General features: G+C 43.1%; 2 protein-coding genes across 3 annotated transcripts; both read left to right on the top strand.

Annotated features, from left to right (window-relative positions):
* The first annotated feature begins 2,139 nt into the window (after positions 1-2,139).
* Positions 2,140-6,155, top strand: LOC143514789 (Krueppel-like factor 15). The gene is made up of 3 exons (XM_077006405.1): positions 2,140-2,307; positions 2,834-3,859; positions 4,119-6,155. The coding sequence occupies exons 2-3, from the start codon at positions 2,907-2,909 to the stop codon at positions 4,285-4,287; spliced, it is 1,122 nt and encodes a 373-aa protein (XP_076862520.1). The 5' UTR covers positions 2,140-2,307; positions 2,834-2,906; the 3' UTR covers positions 4,288-6,155.
* Positions 6,156-7,582: 1,427 nt separating this feature from the next.
* On the top strand, positions 7,583-14,510 carry elk4 (ETS transcription factor ELK4). Of its 2 annotated transcripts, XM_077006449.1 has the most exons (7): positions 7,584-8,160; positions 9,322-9,534; positions 11,657-12,178; positions 12,284-12,346; positions 12,467-12,685; positions 13,618-13,734; positions 14,272-14,510. In XM_077006449.1, the coding sequence occupies exons 2-7, from the start codon at positions 9,328-9,330 to the stop codon at positions 14,371-14,373; spliced, it is 1,230 nt and encodes a 409-aa protein (XP_076862564.1). In that variant the 5' UTR covers positions 7,584-8,160; positions 9,322-9,327; the 3' UTR covers positions 14,374-14,510. The 2 variants fall into 2 exon arrangements, with proteins under 2 accessions (XP_076862556.1, XP_076862564.1); XM_077006441.1 differs by having other exon boundaries at positions 7,583-8,160; positions 11,657-12,346.
* The last annotated feature ends 3,245 nt before the right edge of the window (positions 14,511-17,755 follow it).

A 17,755-nucleotide genomic window follows, 5' to 3' on the forward strand; every position in this document is an offset into this window, starting at 1 on the left:
ATTGAATATCTTCTAACTAAACATTAGGGAACACGTATTTAAAGGTTATTCAGGTGTATCTAATTGCACTAATGAAGGTCTTGACCTCACGGGATATGTTCATCTTCTGCAGTGTCATAGTTTAAGCTGTCAAAACATATTTTTCTGTTTGTGGCAGTGGACACACTGTACCTAATGTTTAACAGCAGGTACAAGCAATACAAGACAGACTGGTTTGATTGTGTTCGTCACTTACCTGACAGGTATGACAAGATGTACAGGATAATACCACATCCTGTTGCAGAAAATGCTGATAAGAATTCCACAAAATGTGGTCATAGGCTTTATTAATATCTCAATGACCTGTCACTCAAGAATTATGAGCTAGCATTACTAATTTGTGTTAACTGGAAACCCAGAAGCAAAAACTATGGGAAAATATATTCTCCCCAAAATGTCATCTTTCTCTAGTACACTCTTTGTTAATGTGATTCATCAGGAGTATTGCTGTGGGCCAAATATCTAATATTCTCATCAGATATTATCTGCCTATCTTTATTTTGCTAAATTGGGTTCACTTTACTTTAGGACACAGAAGCTGGGCTTTGCGTTTTATGTAAAAACACATTTTGAGGAAATTAACCCAAACTCTTCAGTCAAAACTACAGCTGAAGACACCTGACATTTTGCCATATCTTCTGGAATTTCATGAATGACCCTATATCCATGTTTTTATTCGATTCATCTATGTCTTGCGTATAGGCTAACAAGCGTGCACTGTATAACGAGTAAGCATAACATACAGTGGAGTTCAAATATTAAATATTAATATAATAATAATAATAATAATAATCTTTATTTGTATAGCACCTTTCATACATACATGCAACTCAAAGTGCTTTACAGAATAAATAAAAAGAAACATTAAAAGGAAGCAAAGATAAGACAAAAATTTTTTTTAAGAAATTTTAAGATAAAAAGGAAACAAACATAATAAAGTAATGACAAATTATAAAATAATAATAATGTAATAAAATAAATATTAAAATAACAATATGTAACTAAAATAATGTAAATAAGTAAATAAGATAATAATAATCTGGGAAACTATTAAAATGATTAGAACAGAGTTAGAGTTTCTTAAGCTGGGCGTACACTGTGCGATTTTTGGCCCATTTTCAGCCGATTTTTCACTCGTGCGACTCTTTTTCGATCGGGCCGAGTTTCGGCTCAATCGCGTGTCGTGTATCATATAGTTTACACAGGTAAACGAGGAGCGATTCACACCTCACGACCAACTCCCGATCAGAAATCGCAGCGTCGCAAGAATATCAAACATGTTTGAAATTCAAATCGCTCCTCGTGAGATCGCATGAGAGCGTCGGGTCGTATAGTGTGAGTATATGAATCGTGAGCTGTGAATTTTTAAACCCTGCGATTTAGTCGTACAGTTTGAGCTGGAGCTGAGCACACGATTTAAAATATCGTACAGTGTACGCCCAGCTTTAACTAAAAGCAGATTAATAAAAAACAATACTGGACATTAGTGCATAAAGTATACCCCCGAGAGATTTCTTAGCATCTCTTCATTTTTGTAAAGTATGGATAAGGTTTTAAGATTTTACTTAAGGGGTTTAATGGATGTCAGTTTGCGATAAATACGTTTTACTGCCATCTATTGGGGAAAATCAATATTGCATCTGTAATTACCGTATTCCTAAATCTTATTTAAAATTAGGAACAAAAGGCAGAAATGAACAACCACATTCATTCATTCAGATAGTTTAATACTTTAATTTACCCGGTTGCAGCTACATTTTGGTTTTAAAACATTGGTCAAAGGGCCAACTATAGAGCATATCGCATATTCCTCCGTACGCTTTGAAGTACGTCTAAAGATTTAGAATTCACTCGTCGCTTCCAGTGCTTACCTAAGCAAAACATTGATTTGTTGCTAAATGTGTCTACCACCACCAAGGGACTACGTAGCTTGCGCTTATATTACGGTTTCTGTTTTCAGCGTGGCTTCGTGCTTTAGACGGGGCTTTCTCAAAAATAAATAATGCATGAAGCATGGAAATCAAACCAATCAAAAATGATGTTTTTAGGCGAGCCTCCATAAAAGTAACCAATCAGAACAAAGGAATTGGATCCGTGCCTTCGAGTGCATTGCGATGCATGTCATGTGATGGGGCCTCTGAGAAAATGCCAACATGGAACCGAGGCAAGGACGATATTCTCACAAACAATAATACGAAAAAAGACGTGAAGCGACACCACTTTTCGCATATCTACACATTGGAAGTTGCGATCAGTCTCAGATTTAAGGTAAATGTGTATAATATGCCATTTCTAATGTTCAAAGTAGTTGCAAGTCAACGATTTTGGTAAAGGGTAGCCTCTCGATGACCCTACTTTCCGAACTTAAGAATTCTCTGGTATGTGCAGCCTTTATTACTTGACATGTGGTTTTCTATTCGACACGTGTATTTAGCGCTAACGCGACCTGTCCATATAACAGGTCAATAGCTTACTAACATATTTGGGTGCAGCTGATCGCGAGCTGCAGCCCGCGTGCACGGCCTGCTCGTCTGACGCACTTTTCTGTAGCGACAGTCCCGGCAGTGTTGTGTCCTCGTGCGCGCCTATTTTTATGCAGCGGGCCACCTAGTTACCTATTAGTAAAAATTTCCTCCCCCCTTTCCATATTTTCTCATTGATACCTTACGACGCCACGAAAAAAAAAGTTAAAAAGAGTTTATCGTGTATATTTGAATTTGTTTTGTGTTATTAACGGTATTTGTTATTCAGAACATTTTTGTAAACTTTAATTATTCCTTTCATTCCTTTACAGTAGTATCAAGTATTGGCCTTGTGCTGATACGTTCCCTCCCACCACCCACCTTGTTTGACTTGGACAGTAACAAATGGTCTCCATAAGTGATAAAGCAGTGGCCACTGTGAATGAGTCGTTTAGGGACCAGGTGTTGGTGGCCCTGCCTTTCGTGGAGGTAGTGGGCTGTGAAGGTGGCAGCTCGGCCTCCTGCTCCAGCACGGAAACGGGCGACACCGGGACTTCCTTTGGCTGCAGCGCGGAGGAAGAGGAGGAGGAAGATGGCTTCCTGCACCTGAATCTCACCTCCGCTGCAGGTGCGGCGGGGCCGTCGGCCGCCGCGTCTCCTCCCCGCCTGCCGGATTTTATATCCCAGGCTTCGAGTACCTTCTCCCCAACTCTTGAGGACATCGAAGAGTTCTTGATGGAGAAGATGGAGATGATCAAGGAGGGCCTGATCAGCACTGAGGAGAGAGCAGAAGACATCATTCCTAAGGAGCAGCTGCCTTCCCCAGGTCAGCTAAAAGATGCAGGAGTCAAGCCAAGTCCTGTTGCCCTAGATGCTAACGCTGCAGCTAGCTCTGCCCCTGTGCTCTTGGGAGCTCCCTTGCTGTTACAGATTCAGCCACTGCAGCTGACCCACACTCTTCCCCAGCCGACCCCTCCCTCTGGGCTGTCTAGCGGGCTGCGTGTGGCACACCTGGTGCTCGGGGTCCAGGGTGGGCAGAACATTACTCTACTCTCACCACAGGTGACCTCTGCTTCCGTCCTGCCCGTCACAGGTGAAGCAGGCTGCCAGGACCAAAAGTATGTAAAGATTGCTCCTTTGCCCATCTCGGTAAGGGCAGTTGGCATAGCGGGCGCCAGCGTGGTGAAAGCCATTTCTCCGCGGCCACCCAGATCCTCCAGCGAGACGCAGCGGGTGCACAAGTGCTCTCATCCTGGCTGTGAGAAGATGTACACCAAGAGCAGCCATCTGAAGGCCCACTTCCGCAGACACACAGGCGAGAAGCCATACTTGTGCAGCTGGCCAGACTGTGGCTGGAGGTAAATTGGCTTTTTTACAGTCATCACAAATGTCAGTTCTGTTTGGACCCAACCAGGGTTAACTCTGACACCTTTATTTTTTTGAAGTAATGCGCTATTATGCATTAAGGAGTCACATTACAGTTGAGGATTAACTACAAATGTCCAATTATTTTTAGATATAAATAGGTATAAAAAGGACATGTTGTTTTTGTTTTGGGCGTCATTTTCTACGTTATTATTAAAGCATTTTTGTCTGCTTGTTTGTTTGGCGTCGTAGGTTTTCAAGGTCAGATGAATTATCCCGCCACCGCCGTTCTCATTCAGGCGTGAAGCCATATGAGTGCACAATGTGCGACAAGAAGTTTGCCAGGAGTGACCACCTCTCCAAACACACCAAGGTGCACCGGAGCCCACGAGCAAGCCGACTGGGCAGAAACAGCTTCTGATGCGTCAGGACCTGACATGAAGCCTCACGGCAAAGCTAGAAGATCTCAGCTGACTCTCAAGCTGTGTTCCTCCCTTGCTCCTGGTCCTGCAGACATTGGCTACTTTTGGTGCTACAGTCAGCTAACTTGAATCTCAGGGATGTAGTTGTTCAGCTCGAAGCAGATTTCTGACAGTTTGCTAGGTTAACCCTGACAATAGATGTTCGCTCCATACCCCAAGACCATAGTGGATGTGGTGGATAATGTGGGTCAGTAGAGGTTTGTTTTGTCTTTAATTATGACTAAAGGTCAAAGAGATTTGAGGTTTTAGAAAGCAGTCCAATGCTAGAGAGAGAAGTATGGTGCTAAACTTGCATATTTTGTGATTATTTCCCTGGAAGTTGAATCAGGCAGGTAATATGGGAAGGTTGATTCAGTTTGGTAGCCAAAGAGCACCATGTAGCCCACTGCTTCAGGCTTGTCTCAAGGCCACCTTAAACCAATGCATTTGCTAAACTATTTAACATGTATCTGCTAGTAAACTTAAAAAGATGTTTCGCATTTTGTTAAGATATTGAAAGCTGATGCCTGGATGCTCCCCGATCTTTTAAATTGTGACAATATGCACTGCAATGTCAGCTTTGTAAAGAGTAATGGCAAATCTCTACTATCATCGAATAGTATATTTTTCTTAGCACTTAGGGTACTTTTTTTGGAGTACCGCCATCCAAAACTTAATGCAAGATATGGTCCAATTGATTGTTGTTACTTGTATCCTTTACAATGTTTCTCATATTTTATTTTGTACTCTTTAATCTCAAACTCTACTTCTTGTCCCAGTCACACGCTGATTGAACCAACCGTTATTTTAATGTCTGGCATCCTCTAACCTTTTTCTGTGCCTCAGATCTCTCGGTCGACAGTGAGTACGCCAAACCACAGGCTCCAGTAGACAGTGGCACTTTCACTATGTTCATGAATTTTTCTTTTCTCATGTACTGTAAAACAAATCCATAAGCTAGGAGCAGTATGGAGTCTCCTCAAGCATTGTTCATATGAAGAAAAGTATTGTTCCTTTGAAGAAAGCTGCTTCAATACATTATAGCTTCTGAGCAATGCATTAAGGAATACTTAGTGCAGTTAATAAGCGTGTTCGGTGTAAATAAGCTATGTTCAAGATGGCATTTAGATTAGTAAGGGACCGCTGAATGCTTCTTGGAATAATGAAGTTATCTGGTCATGGTGTAAAGGATGAACTGAAGACTCGTCATCTAGATTACTGTCCTTGAGATGTCGTTTGGGGAAAATGTGTTCATGTAGACTGGAGAGATGCCTTCTTGTTTATCTTAACATCTGTTCTTATGTTTTAGTACTTTTCAAAAGGTGCAGTCACCCAGCGTGGCTTCTGTGGAGATAATGTTTAGAGAATCGCAATGAATGGGTGTTCGTATCACCCCCCCCGCCCACCCCCATTCCATTACTAACTTCAGCTATTACAAGGTCCCAGAGGAATGACATAAATAATGTTCCCTATGTAGAGGGCACTGTAGCAGAAAAAAACACAGATTTAGGGCACGTGCTTTGTTTTGTGACCTTCTGACAATATTTTTCATTTTCTCTTCTTTTTGGAAGAGTTGTGTGCTTCACAGATTGTGTGTGTGTGTGTGCGTGTGTGTGTGTGGCTGTTTTCCTGTCTTCCTCTGGTCACTGGCCTTACCAGAAACATTAACAAACTAATAGCTTTCAAAGCCATCCAGTGTCATTGCTCAACTGTATAGCTGGAGAAGTGTAGGTTATATTTTTGAATAACTATTTTCATATGTATATAATATTTTCATAAGCTATTTTCATATGTATGACAATAAAACACGTAAGAATCAATGTGCATTAAAGAGCTGTTTGGCTGTGTTTGTGGATGTTTTGCTGTTTGTGTATCGTCTTTCGATGTGCACACAACACACATACACACACCTTGAATGATATATATTCAGAAGCTCTGCACTAATTCAGAACCACTGATGTGTGTGTGTGTATATATATATATATATATATATATATATATATATACACACTATACTGCCAAAGGTATTTACTCACCCATCCAAATTAACAAAATCAGGTGTTCCAATCACTTTCATGGCCACAGGTGTATAACATTAAGCACCTAGGCATGCAGACTGTTTTTACAAACATTTGTGAAAGAATGGGTCACTCTCAGGAGTTCAGTGAATTCCAGCATGGAACTGATAAAGATGCCACCTGTGCAACAAATCCAGTCGTGAAATTTCCTTGCTCCTAAATATTCCACAGTCAACTGTCAGCTGTATTATAAGAAAATTTAAGTGTTTGGGAATGACAGCAACTCAGCCACGAAGTAGTAGGACATATAAACTGACGGAGCGGGGTCAGCGAATGCTGAAGCGCATAGTGTGAAGAGGTCACCAACTTTCTGCAGAGTCAATCATTACAGACATCTAAACTTCATGTGGTCTACAGATTAGCTCAAGAACAGTGCACAGAGAGCTTCATGGAATGGGTTTCCCTGGTTAAGCAGCTGCATCCAAGCCATACATCTCCAAGTGCAGTGCAAAGCATCAGATGCAGTGGTGTAAAGCACTCTGCCACTGGGTTCTAGAGCAGTGGAGGTGCGTTCTCTGGAGCGACGAATCGTGATTCTGAATGGTCAAAAATTCCAATAAACACACTCCTAAATCTTGTGGGCAGCCTTCACAGACGAGTTGAAGCTGTTCTAGCTACAATGGGTGGACCAACGTCATATTGAACCCCATGGATTAGGAATGGGATGTCACTTAAGCTCATATATGAGTCGAGGGAATACTTCTGGCAATATTGTGTGTGTGTATGTGTATGTATGTATGTATATAAAATCGCACACACTGCAGTCCACAACTGCTGTAGATTACTGATTTAATTAGCACAAAAGGATAATTTTGTTGACACTTTCCGAGCATAAACTTTAAAGGATCTGTCAATTCTAGTGGCACGTTGCCAATGGACACTGCGTTAATGACGTACCTGTTGCACAGTGGATATGACAGCAATGAAATCACTTAAGAAAAATATCTACCCTCTTATAACTTATCGTATTACGGTATAGACGTTTTATTAACGTTTTATTGCTGTTTTGAACATAAACTGGTTTCACCTCCTCGAACAGAAACATTTGCTTTCATCGCTGATGGAAGACCTCTTTCCTAAACGTTTTGTCTGGAAACTGCGTAGCCCACTATAACGTTTACTAGCTTCGCTGACGCCACCTCAGTAATCTAGGTAGCGAGCTATACATTTCAAATTATATTCAGAACAGACAACTTATGTTATTTCCAACTTTTATCATTAAAAAGTAGCTATCAGGAGGGGTTCTGGCGGTTTTGACAGTGTTGTCTAACTGGAGTCCAAATTGCAGTTTCACCGTGAGAATAAACCACCATGGGCAATTCAACAGGCGTCTTGGTTAGCGTAGTTAGCGTAGTTGGTTAGCGTAGTTAGCTTAGCTAGCTCGTATGCAAGAATGAAAGTAACGTGGGTTGTTTGAGAGACGCTTTAACTTCCTGTTTTGTGTTGAGCCAAAAAACATTCGGGTGGGAATGTTAATTCCTGTCATAGTTTAGTTTCCTTTGCTCCACGACTGCCTACATAGTTTGCATGTGTCGTTACGCGATACATTAGAGTTGTGGATGAGTGTAAGTTGGCGGGTGGTCTGAATGACGGACGGCGCTCCACACTCGTAGCCGCAGCGGGCTGGCTGTCCAGCGAGGTGGCTAGCGCCAGCTAACCCTTCAGAAGATGTAGCTACGCCGTCCAGACCCCAGCTGCGCTTTTCGTTTAGTTTGAAAGCAGCTCCGAGACCGAGCCCACCGGACGGCCATCCAGGTGAGTCCTGCAGCGCCGCGGCGGACTGCTGGGTGGCTAAGCTAGGCTAGTTAGCGTCGGAACCGAGGCGCGGACCTGCTAGCTTGTTTGGCTAACGTTGAAGACGGTTACTTTTGTTTTCGTCTTGTTTTTATTCTAGGATAAAGTCTTATCTCGCCACTCTTTCTAGCCTCGAATTCCAGTGGTTACAAGCAGTGAATCCGTTATTGTGAACTCACTTGGCTTTAGTATAGCCAAAGCTGCAGACACGGAGCTCAAGAGTGTTATGTAAGAGAGACTGGAGGCTAGAGAGCTTTCTGACATATTCCCTCTAACACAATCATCACGTCCCTAAAACAGAAACACTAAAACATTAAACAAACGGTCTAGCTATGCAAGTCTCAGCAGACCTGTAGCTAATGGCTTTCGGGTTAACACTTCCATAGTCCGCCTGCCAGTTCTCCTACTGTTATGTTTAGGGTCTGTGTTGCTATTTCTACGTGTATCGCAACGTAGCTGCCAGCCAGAATGAGCAGAGGCCTATTTCATCTTTAATTCCAGTCCACACAGTCAGATCGATACATCTGTCATAAGTCATTGTGGGAAGGCCGTTTTAGTTTATAAGGTTTATAATCTAGGCCAGCATGCACACACAACCCATTTTATTCCCATGCTCGTCCGAACAAGCAAGGTTTGCAGTTGTTTAGTGGCTGGTGTTATGGGTAGATGCTGAATAATAAGGTTTCTCTATTGTTCAGTGGTTACTTGGCTTTGATATCATTTTATCACATTTTTATATCACGTTGTGTATTTGTAACAGGCCAAAGATAAATGGTTAGGCCAGCAAAAGTAATTATTTAGAAACGAACCTTCTTCAGAACCTGTTAATCTAACCAGAATGTTGTTAGTGGTACAATGACAGGATGTTCACTCCCCATCAAACTGTCACCAACCCAGGCAGTATAACACACCAGTTTGCAGGACTTGTTGGCAGAGTTTGAAATATTTTCTGCCATCACAGTTGATTGGCTGATATGCTGGTTTGTTTTTGTATTGGCTATGGATGGATTGTCCATGTTAAACTATAAATGTTTCCTATAAAAATGCAGTGACACATGTAATTAGTCTGTAAGTGATGTTGTTTTTATTATGTGGTTTGGCCTATCTGTCTTGGTCCTGTAGGAGGCCATGGACAGCTCAGTGACACTGTGGCAGTTCCTGCTGCAGCTGTTACTGGACCCCAGGAATGACCAACTCATCTGCTGGACCAACCAGGACGGGGAGTTTAAGCTCCTGCAGGCAGAGGAGGTGGCCAAACTGTGGGGCGCCCGCAAGAACAAACCCAGCATGAACTATGACAAACTCAGCCGGGCGCTGCGCTACTACTACGACAAGGTGGGGCTGCTCGGCTGACGGGCTGTGCTTGTCCAACACCTCACTAGTAAGGCATCGTAGCTTCACTTTTTTGATGCCGAGTCTTGAACCAGAAAGTCCTGGTGATTCTTGAAGTTCTTGATCTTTATTAATCTTTAGTAGATGTCGTGTGGGGTGTCTTGTTTTTAGTGAACATTTTAAAAACAAAAGCACTCATACCTAATCTTGGTAGTATGAGATGCACTCATGCCTTATCTCTGTCAGTAGCGCTTTCTGTTTTTTTTTCTTTTGATAATGCAAAGTTAAAGTTCACTCATAACTCTTAATGGCTAAAACCCCAAATAACAACCCACATCATTGTCATGAATGTAGGCTTTTTGGTTAAATCTTAAAGTTGCTGGGAAAACACCCACTGTTTCTGTAAACTCTATCATGAAGCACACATACCACTGAAAGCTGCTCCTTTCTACACAAATCTAACTACGTTGTTATTTGTTATTAGCTACATATTACATTAATTTCCATACTTGTGCAAAATCATCCGTATATCATTCATATACATCACAATTCGATTTGAACAGCTTTAAAAAAATTAACAGTACCTGTGGCCTACTCTCATTTGACAGTGTAGGTTTGCAAGTAAATAAAGAAAATGGTCTCTGAGTAAATTCAACATAAATTCTTCCTCTCTGTACACACTATTAAGGTGTGTAAGAATAAGGGAGTGCATGTGGCCCGACCTTTGAGAGCTACAGGAGTGTCTGTTATAGCTTTAGGCAGTAGTGAGAGATCGAGTCTTTGAGGGTTTGTATTTGTGGCCACATTGGCAGAAGTGTTGTGTTTCAGTTAGATACCTCAGGCGAGATCTGTCTTCTCATGCATTATCTTTTGTATGTTTTTCTTGGTCTCATTGATTTAATTGCACATGATTGCAAGATTTATAGTGGAATGGAGGCCCAGTGGTTAGCAGTTATCTCACAGCTATGGTGACCCAGGTCTGATTAAACCTTGGGTTTGCTCTGGGTACTCTGATGTCGTTCTAAATGCATGCGTGATGGGTTGATGGGCTGTGTGAATGGGAGTGGGCGGGGTGCCCACGTGTGCCCTCCGATGGACACTGGGATACAGTATGACCCCCTGCGACCCTCGGTGTGAAGATGAAGAAGTCTAAATGGGGGGGTTAACTCTCCTGGTTGCTGTTGCATTGTTTATGAAGTACAATGGTTCGCCCATGATGTCTGAGAGGATTTTGTCTGTCATTTTCCTTGGTTTGCAGGCTAATTAAAATGTAGGGTAGTCTTTGGGTGTGAAAAAGGGTAATTGCCCCCTCTAGTGAGCAACCTAATTATAAGGATAATTAAGAGACAGCTGTTGGTCTAATTTAGTAATCAGGTGTAATTTGAAGCAGTCCTGCTTTGTTTGAGTTTGACTTTGTCTCTTATCTTTTGAGTTGCAAACTTGAAGAGCACTGTTTCATTAGTCCCACACCACTGGTGTTGGGTGTGACGGCTACTTCATCAAGGTTCCTGCTAATGTGCTGATGAATTGAACTGGCCATTGGCCATGTTGGATGAAGAAAACATCTGAGCCGTGCTTTTCAGTAACAGGCCTGAGGAACACTGTTCCAGAGCAGCAAACGGCATGTTCAGTAATAAACCATAAACGCCTCTGTAATAAACAAGAGAAATGATCACATGTATTATTCAGGAACGAAGGGCTAAGTAGGTCCGACCATCTGAGTCCCACTGGGACAGGATGGAGGATTGTGTTTACTCTCATATTCCCCACTTATCTTCTCCAATCAGCTCTCATGTAAGAAATCTGAGAACACTGGAATATGATAAACTAGCTGTAGCCTTTCCAAATGAACTATGGAAATGAGAAAATTGTTGCCTGCATGATTTTTTTTCTCCTCTCTTGACTTTGATGTTTGTATAATTATCAAAAGTTCTCTGCAAAACTAGAAGTAAATGCCACATAGGAAACCTCTGGCCTTTGTTCTGTGTTCCTGTCTAATTTCAGAAGGGTATTTAGCAGCTGTGAAGAATATTAGACTGCAAGAACCCTAACATATTTATTTCCTTTAGTCTTGAAAATGGGGCTGGTGTTGAGTCTTTAGGTTTTCCTTTTTTCTCTCTCTCAGAACATCATCAAGAAGGTGAACGGGCAGAAGTTTGTCTACCGCTTCGTCTCCTACCCTGACATCCTGAAAGGTGACGGCGTGGTGCGGGCGGAGGGTGCTGCTGAGGGTGTGGCGAGGAGCTGTGTTGGCCTCCCGGACAAAACCAGCAACACCCAGCGGGACGGGGGGCAGCGGCCCGCAGGAGACGTGGGGCCCGGGACCCCCAGTCAGCCCAAACCCTCCAGCCGCAACGACTACATCCACTCAGGTCTGTACACGTCCTTCACCTTGACCTCCCTGCAGTCGGGAACACAGCTCTTCAAATCCATCAAGGTGGAGAACCCCGGGGAGAAGCTGGCCGAGAAGAAGTCCGGCCAGGAACCGGCGCACTCGCCCTCGGTCATCAAATTTGGGACCACGCCTCCAAGCAAGCCCCACCCACCAGCCGCAGCGGAGAAGCCGAGCATGGCCACGTGCCCGCTCCAGGCCCCGCCCCCAACACCCGACGGCAAGCGGCCGAACGCCGTGGCCGGCCAGTCAGAGGTGAGCGCTGCCGCTGAGGTGGCCCCCTCGGGCCCCGCCCTGTCGGGGATCGGTCCTGCTCTGGTCTGCCGCTCACCCTCTCCCTGCACTCTGACCGACTCTCAGGAGCTGGTGATTGACACCGACATTGAATCAGTCTCCTCGCAGCCTTCCGAGTTTCAGCTGCAGGTAAAGCTGACCTGTCACTTCCAGAAATAACTGTAAATAAGCATTTGGAATGAACACGCTTTCTTCAGACGTATCTGGAAGCTGAAGATATCTTAACCTTCGTTCTGACTCCATGCCCAGCTTCAACCCTCCTCCGAGTCCAACAATGCCCTCCGAACGTCCGAGTCCAGCGGCTCCGAGGTGTCTCTGTTCCTGGGCCGCAGTCACGGTGGCAAGTCGAAGAAGCCGAAAGGTCTGGAGCTGATGCCCACGCTTCTGGTGACCAGCTCGGACCTCAGCCCCCTCAACCTGTCCAGTCCATCTCTGCCCACGGCCTCCCTCACACCCGCCTTCCTGCAGGTCAGTGCCCTCCTCCCTCAGCCCCTGGCCTGTCGCGTAGGAAACCCCCTTTACTCCATAGGTTCAAGATGAGCCTGTGTGTCCGGTGCTGTTATGGACTCACCTGTTGGTGAGAATGATCCATGTTTGTTGTGCTGTAGATGGCCAGATAGCTCTGGCTTTAAGGCCATATGGAAGTGTGTAGTGAATATAACATTTACATTTAAAGATTGAGACCAAATTCAAATGTCTTGCAATTCTATTCAAGCTCCCTTAATGAAAACTGGTTGAAGACGGGTCAAAAGTATTTTCACCAAATATTTACATTTGTTGGATCACTTCATCAAAATTATCTCAGAGCACACAACAGGAACATGTCTGAACAGAATATTCGCGTCACACAATTAAACCAGCTGACATGTCAGAGGTGTCTCTATCTTTGGACAGTAGATGGCAGTAGTGTGCCGTTTTTAGAAGGCGTTATTGCAGCATGATTTGTGCTCCCCACTGCACCAACCCCCAGTGGGCGGATACTTGCATAAATCAGTTGGTGTGATGAGCTTTGGTTGAGTGTAACATTGATGGATGACCTAATTAAAGCCCCAGAATGCGTTCTTTAGCGAACCCTGCACCAGCGTCTGATTCTCCCGCGTCTGTGCCGTGCCTGTCTGAGGCCAGATAATGGTCAGCGTTGTCTTTTGATTTGATTTTTGTATTTTTCTGCTGTGACGAGTCCCCAGAATCGAGAGTGTCAGGTTCACTCCTGCTCACTAACATTACTCTGCGACAGTCATTTGGAGCAACCTTTCACTTTTATGTTTAAAAAAAGAGTGACTAGTTCTCGCTGGGTGGTACTTTTCCTGTGGGGCTGTTGGGTGTTTGCTTCCCACCATGAGGGTGACACCATTGCACTTGTATGGTCAGAAGAGCTGATTAGATGGTGTTTTACCCAGACTCCCCTGCTGCTCACGCCCAGTCCTCTGCTGTCCAACATCCACTTCTGGAGCACGCTCAGTCCGGTGGCCCCTCTCAGCCCAGCACGCAGACAGGGGGCACACAGTCTCTTCCAGGTGAGTTCAGTCTGTCTCCTGTCTTCTGTCTCCTGTCTCTTCCAGGTGAGTTCAGGTCCTGATGTTTAAGTTGGTGTGACAGGAATTTATAAATCAAGAAGGCACTCCCATCTGTCATTCATACTGAGATTTCTTATCCCACATGAATCGGTCATGAATATTCCAGGTGACCTGTAGTAAAATGGCTCAATCCACCTCCTTGTAGAACCAGTCCTGTCTGAATGTCCTGTACTAGTACTCTGAAATGATATACTGTATTAGTGTAAATGACCTGGTGTGAATGTCCTGTACTAGTACTCTGAAATGATATACTGTATTAGTGTAAATGACCTGGTGTGAATGTCCTGTACAAGTACTCTGAAATGATATACTGTATTAGTGTAAATGACCTGGTGTGAATGTCCTGTACAAGTACTTCTGTAAAGTGGTACTTTATTCTAGCTCGTGTATTATGTGCCTCTCCACCCTTTGGTCAGTCCACCAGTATCATCTGTTCATTTTCTTGTGTCTTTATTTTTAATTTAATCTCAATTTCAGTTCCCCTCTGTCCTGAGTTCGAGCCAGTTCTCTGTGCCGGTCCACAGCGTAGACGGCACCAACACACCCGGGCCGCTCTCTCCTGACCCACAGAAGACATAGAGCGGACCAGGACGGCTGGAGCGGGTGGGTCTGTGTCTGCACCAGTGTGTCAGTCCCACTACCACTTCATAATCTACTTACTAGACATGCAGAAAAACTTCAGCCCCATGACCAGATTTGTCCCTGTGCTGATAGAGGCAGAGTATCCAGGACGATGGGTGGTACGGTTGCTTTCTTGAATTTTCTAACGCATCTGGAAGAGATTATTACAGCGTCCTCTTTGCATAATGCACAACAAGCCATCAAAAATGTCTTGTCAGTTTGTACACAAGCTTCCCAAAGTATTAACTCCTGTTGCTTTGTACGTGCCAGCCGTGTGAGGGCAGAACCTGGCCTTCAGGGAACCGCTGTACTGACGGATAATCATGGGCTGTTTTTTCAGACACAGAAAAACGGACATTGTGTAATGTGTAGTGGCCTATCAAATGTGATCAGGATGCTGATGGGAATTTCCACTTTATGGAATATTGTTGGAAATGAGGTCTCTATGTATTATCATGATTCTCATGCAATATGGGAATAATCGTTTCTTTTGACAAGTTTCACATTATGATGTATTGATGTCCTACGTCGCAGTTCAGAACTAGCCAACGACTAATGTCCTTGTCCAGCTACCTTCCCCTCCCATACGCCTTTGGGCAGTCTGCCCTTCCCAAGCTAAGCCTTCTCTTCCTCGCCTTCTTGGTGAAGGGATCTGGCCATTTTAAACAAACTTGTCTTGATTTTGCACACATGCGTGAACACACACACACGCACACACACACACACACACACACACACACACACACACACAAGCACCTTGACATTACTGCCACAGTGCTTAGATCAGCCACAAAATGACGCACTTAGACACAAAATAGCTGCACTAATGATGTCTCAAGGACACTCAGAGATCTCTTTAGAATGCCTAGAGATTATAGTCGATAGTTTAGATGTGGAGTAAGAAGCCACACAGACTAAATGTTAAGATGCTTATTTTTATATCTTAAATAAGTGCTTTCAAGACTGTTCAAATGAAATAAATAGGAATCATGATATTTTTCAGGAAATAAATTTGTAGGCTTCAAAAACTAAATGAATGTGGGAGTCACATGCATAAATAAATGAAGACGTTTGATAGGATAGTAGGCACAAAGCTCATTACCTGCAAAACGTCTAAAGAGCTGTTGGTTGATTCACCTCTACGGAAATCAAACGTGTAGAAGCAGCAGTTCATAAACTCTTACATTTTACGTTTACATTTAAGTGTAAAATACCCAGATATTCCTTTAGTCAGGTGCTTTTCATATAATATGAGAAGAGAATGCTAGTTTTCAGCAAACATGTCTTTGTGTAGATTCCTCTGGTTAATGTAGTGTTTTTCTGTTTCTTTCTTGTCTTATGATGGCATATATCATTTGTAATACTCGGGAGCGTGATCAAATATAGGAAATCTGATATTTGGTTGTTGCACAAAGCAAAACCCTACCTCTTGCACTGTTAAATTAGGATATTTGCAAGCCATGATTTAAAACTGACAGCACTTACTTAGAAACGCAGAGTTGGAGATCGACTCCGCAGATCGGTGATGAGACGCGTCTTGGTGGATGTCGGCGGTGCACACATGAGGAGTGTCTCTGCTCGCCCTGGTGTTTCGTAGTTGGAGCTGTCCAGCTAGAAATGTTGAAAACAGGTAAATTACAGGTCGATTTGAAATAACGTGGAAACATCTCAAAATTGTCCTCAGGTTTTTAAAATGCTTTCCCATTGCACATGAGCACAGCTTGTGTGTTCAGCTTAGGGACTTCTGGAACGCCCTTCTCCCTAGTATTATTAATGTGCTTAAATCCAGGGGGATCCCTCGACTTTATCAAGTAGTTCTAAAGCACCTCCAAGTGCAGAAGAAGAAACATCACAAACTAAGGTTGAAAATGGCAGGAGAAATTAACTGTTAAATCAGTAAAATAAAAGAAAATACTGAAAAGAGAGGAAATAAAGAAAGGGAAAAGCTTTCAGGATTAGTAATGGAGTGGCTGTATTTTACACCGTATATAGGTTGTATATGCAAAGGTATTGCCTTTTAGTTTGTCTTGGGATATTGTGTAAATGCTACAGGTGCCTTACCGACTCAGTTTACTGTTGCCAAATATGTGTATTGAGGGGAAAGCCCTGTGTCCTGGTCTCTGGTGCTTAGGAGAGCTACGAACCTTATAAACAACCTGAACTCAGATATGTAATAGGAATAGGATTATGAAAAAGTTCTAATATATGCTAATAATCTGTTCAAAGTTGTGTAAGAGATGACTGTTGGTGAATTGTCATCATTTAATGTTCATGTACTGAAAATTACACACGTTTCTCGTTCTGTTTACCTGGGAGAAAAAATACTTTTCCCCCCCTTCAAACATTTCAGTTTAATTACTGAAATTGTTTAAAAACCAAGTCATAGGATGTTCTGTGGAGACTGAGAGTGAGTGCAGGGCTTGTTTTAATATTAATCTGTTGTGGTTTTCAATAACCTTTACAAATGTCGGCCCACTTTTTCTCGACGTCTGATTATTAAATGAGACATTACGAAGCATTCCTAGTGCGGCCGCTGAGTATGATGTCTGCTTCTACAGGGCGGAGGTTCCTCTGCATGTGTATGGCATTATGCCGTGTGAATGTTTTGGGGTGTGTGTGTGCGCGCCGCTGAGTATGATGTCTGCTTCTACAGGGTGGAGGTTCCTCTGCATGTTTATGGCATTATGCCGTGTGAATGTTTTGGGGGGTGTGTGTGTGTGTGTGTGTGTGTGTGTGTGTGTGTGTGTGAGCTTTGCAGTGGTTGGTATGGAGGGGTTTGGTTTGTTCCTATATTCCCTTTTGTTAATTGCTCAGTACTTTCTAATATACGTGCCTCTCCCCTCTCTTTCCTGTATAGGTTTTTCTATGTTGGTCATTTATTTGCTTTGTCATGTCTGTAAATATTGCAGCTGTATTTTACTGGTGGTCCCTAGGGGTTCCTCCCTTGTCATGTATCTGACCTTTTTGTAGCAATGCCAAACTTAAGTCATATTTTTGCGTGTAGAGCTTACGAGAGAATCATTTCATTGTTAACCATTTCCTCGGATGGCACTTGGATTTCTTTCTTTTCTTATTCAGAATATCAGGTTATTCAAGATTTTAAACTGGATACCTCTAGAAAATCCCTGGATCCCTGCTATAAAAAGTTAGGAATCTATGCACATAGTACTTTTATTGCAAAGCTAAAGAACTTTTATCATTTTATACGTATTTCCTAGAGGAGGTGCTTTTTCCCAAAATTGTTTTGCTTGTTTTCTTAGTCAGGTTATAAAATATCTATATTCTAAGAATTCGATTTGATCCTTAAGTCACTGAGCGTACCCTCCATTTTACTGTAGTG

Source organism: Brachyhypopomus gauderio, chromosome 1, assembly GCF_052324685.1.
Source record: "Brachyhypopomus gauderio isolate BG-103 chromosome 1, BGAUD_0.2, whole genome shotgun sequence".
Taxonomy (NCBI): Eukaryota; Metazoa; Chordata; class Actinopteri; order Gymnotiformes; family Hypopomidae; genus Brachyhypopomus; species Brachyhypopomus gauderio.

Excerpts from the sequence above, each read along its gene's own strand:
- LOC143514789 (XM_077006405.1), top strand. The coding sequence starts at position 2,907 with ATGGTCTCCATAAGTGATAAAGCAGTGGCCACTGTGAATGAGTCGTTT. Across the intron at positions 3,860-4,118 it reads TGGCCAGACTGTGGCTGGAG|GTTTTCAAGGTCAGATGAAT; the intron begins GTAAATTGGCTT and ends TTGGCGTCGTAG.
- elk4 (XM_077006441.1), top strand. The coding sequence starts at position 9,328 with ATGGACAGCTCAGTGACACTGTGGCAGTTCCTGCTGCAGCTGTTACTG. Across the intron at positions 12,347-12,466 it reads CTTCCGAGTTTCAGCTGCAG|CTTCAACCCTCCTCCGAGTC; the intron begins GTAAAGCTGACC and ends CTCCATGCCCAG. Across the intron at positions 12,686-13,617 it reads TCACACCCGCCTTCCTGCAG|ACTCCCCTGCTGCTCACGCC; the intron begins GTCAGTGCCCTC and ends TGTTTTACCCAG.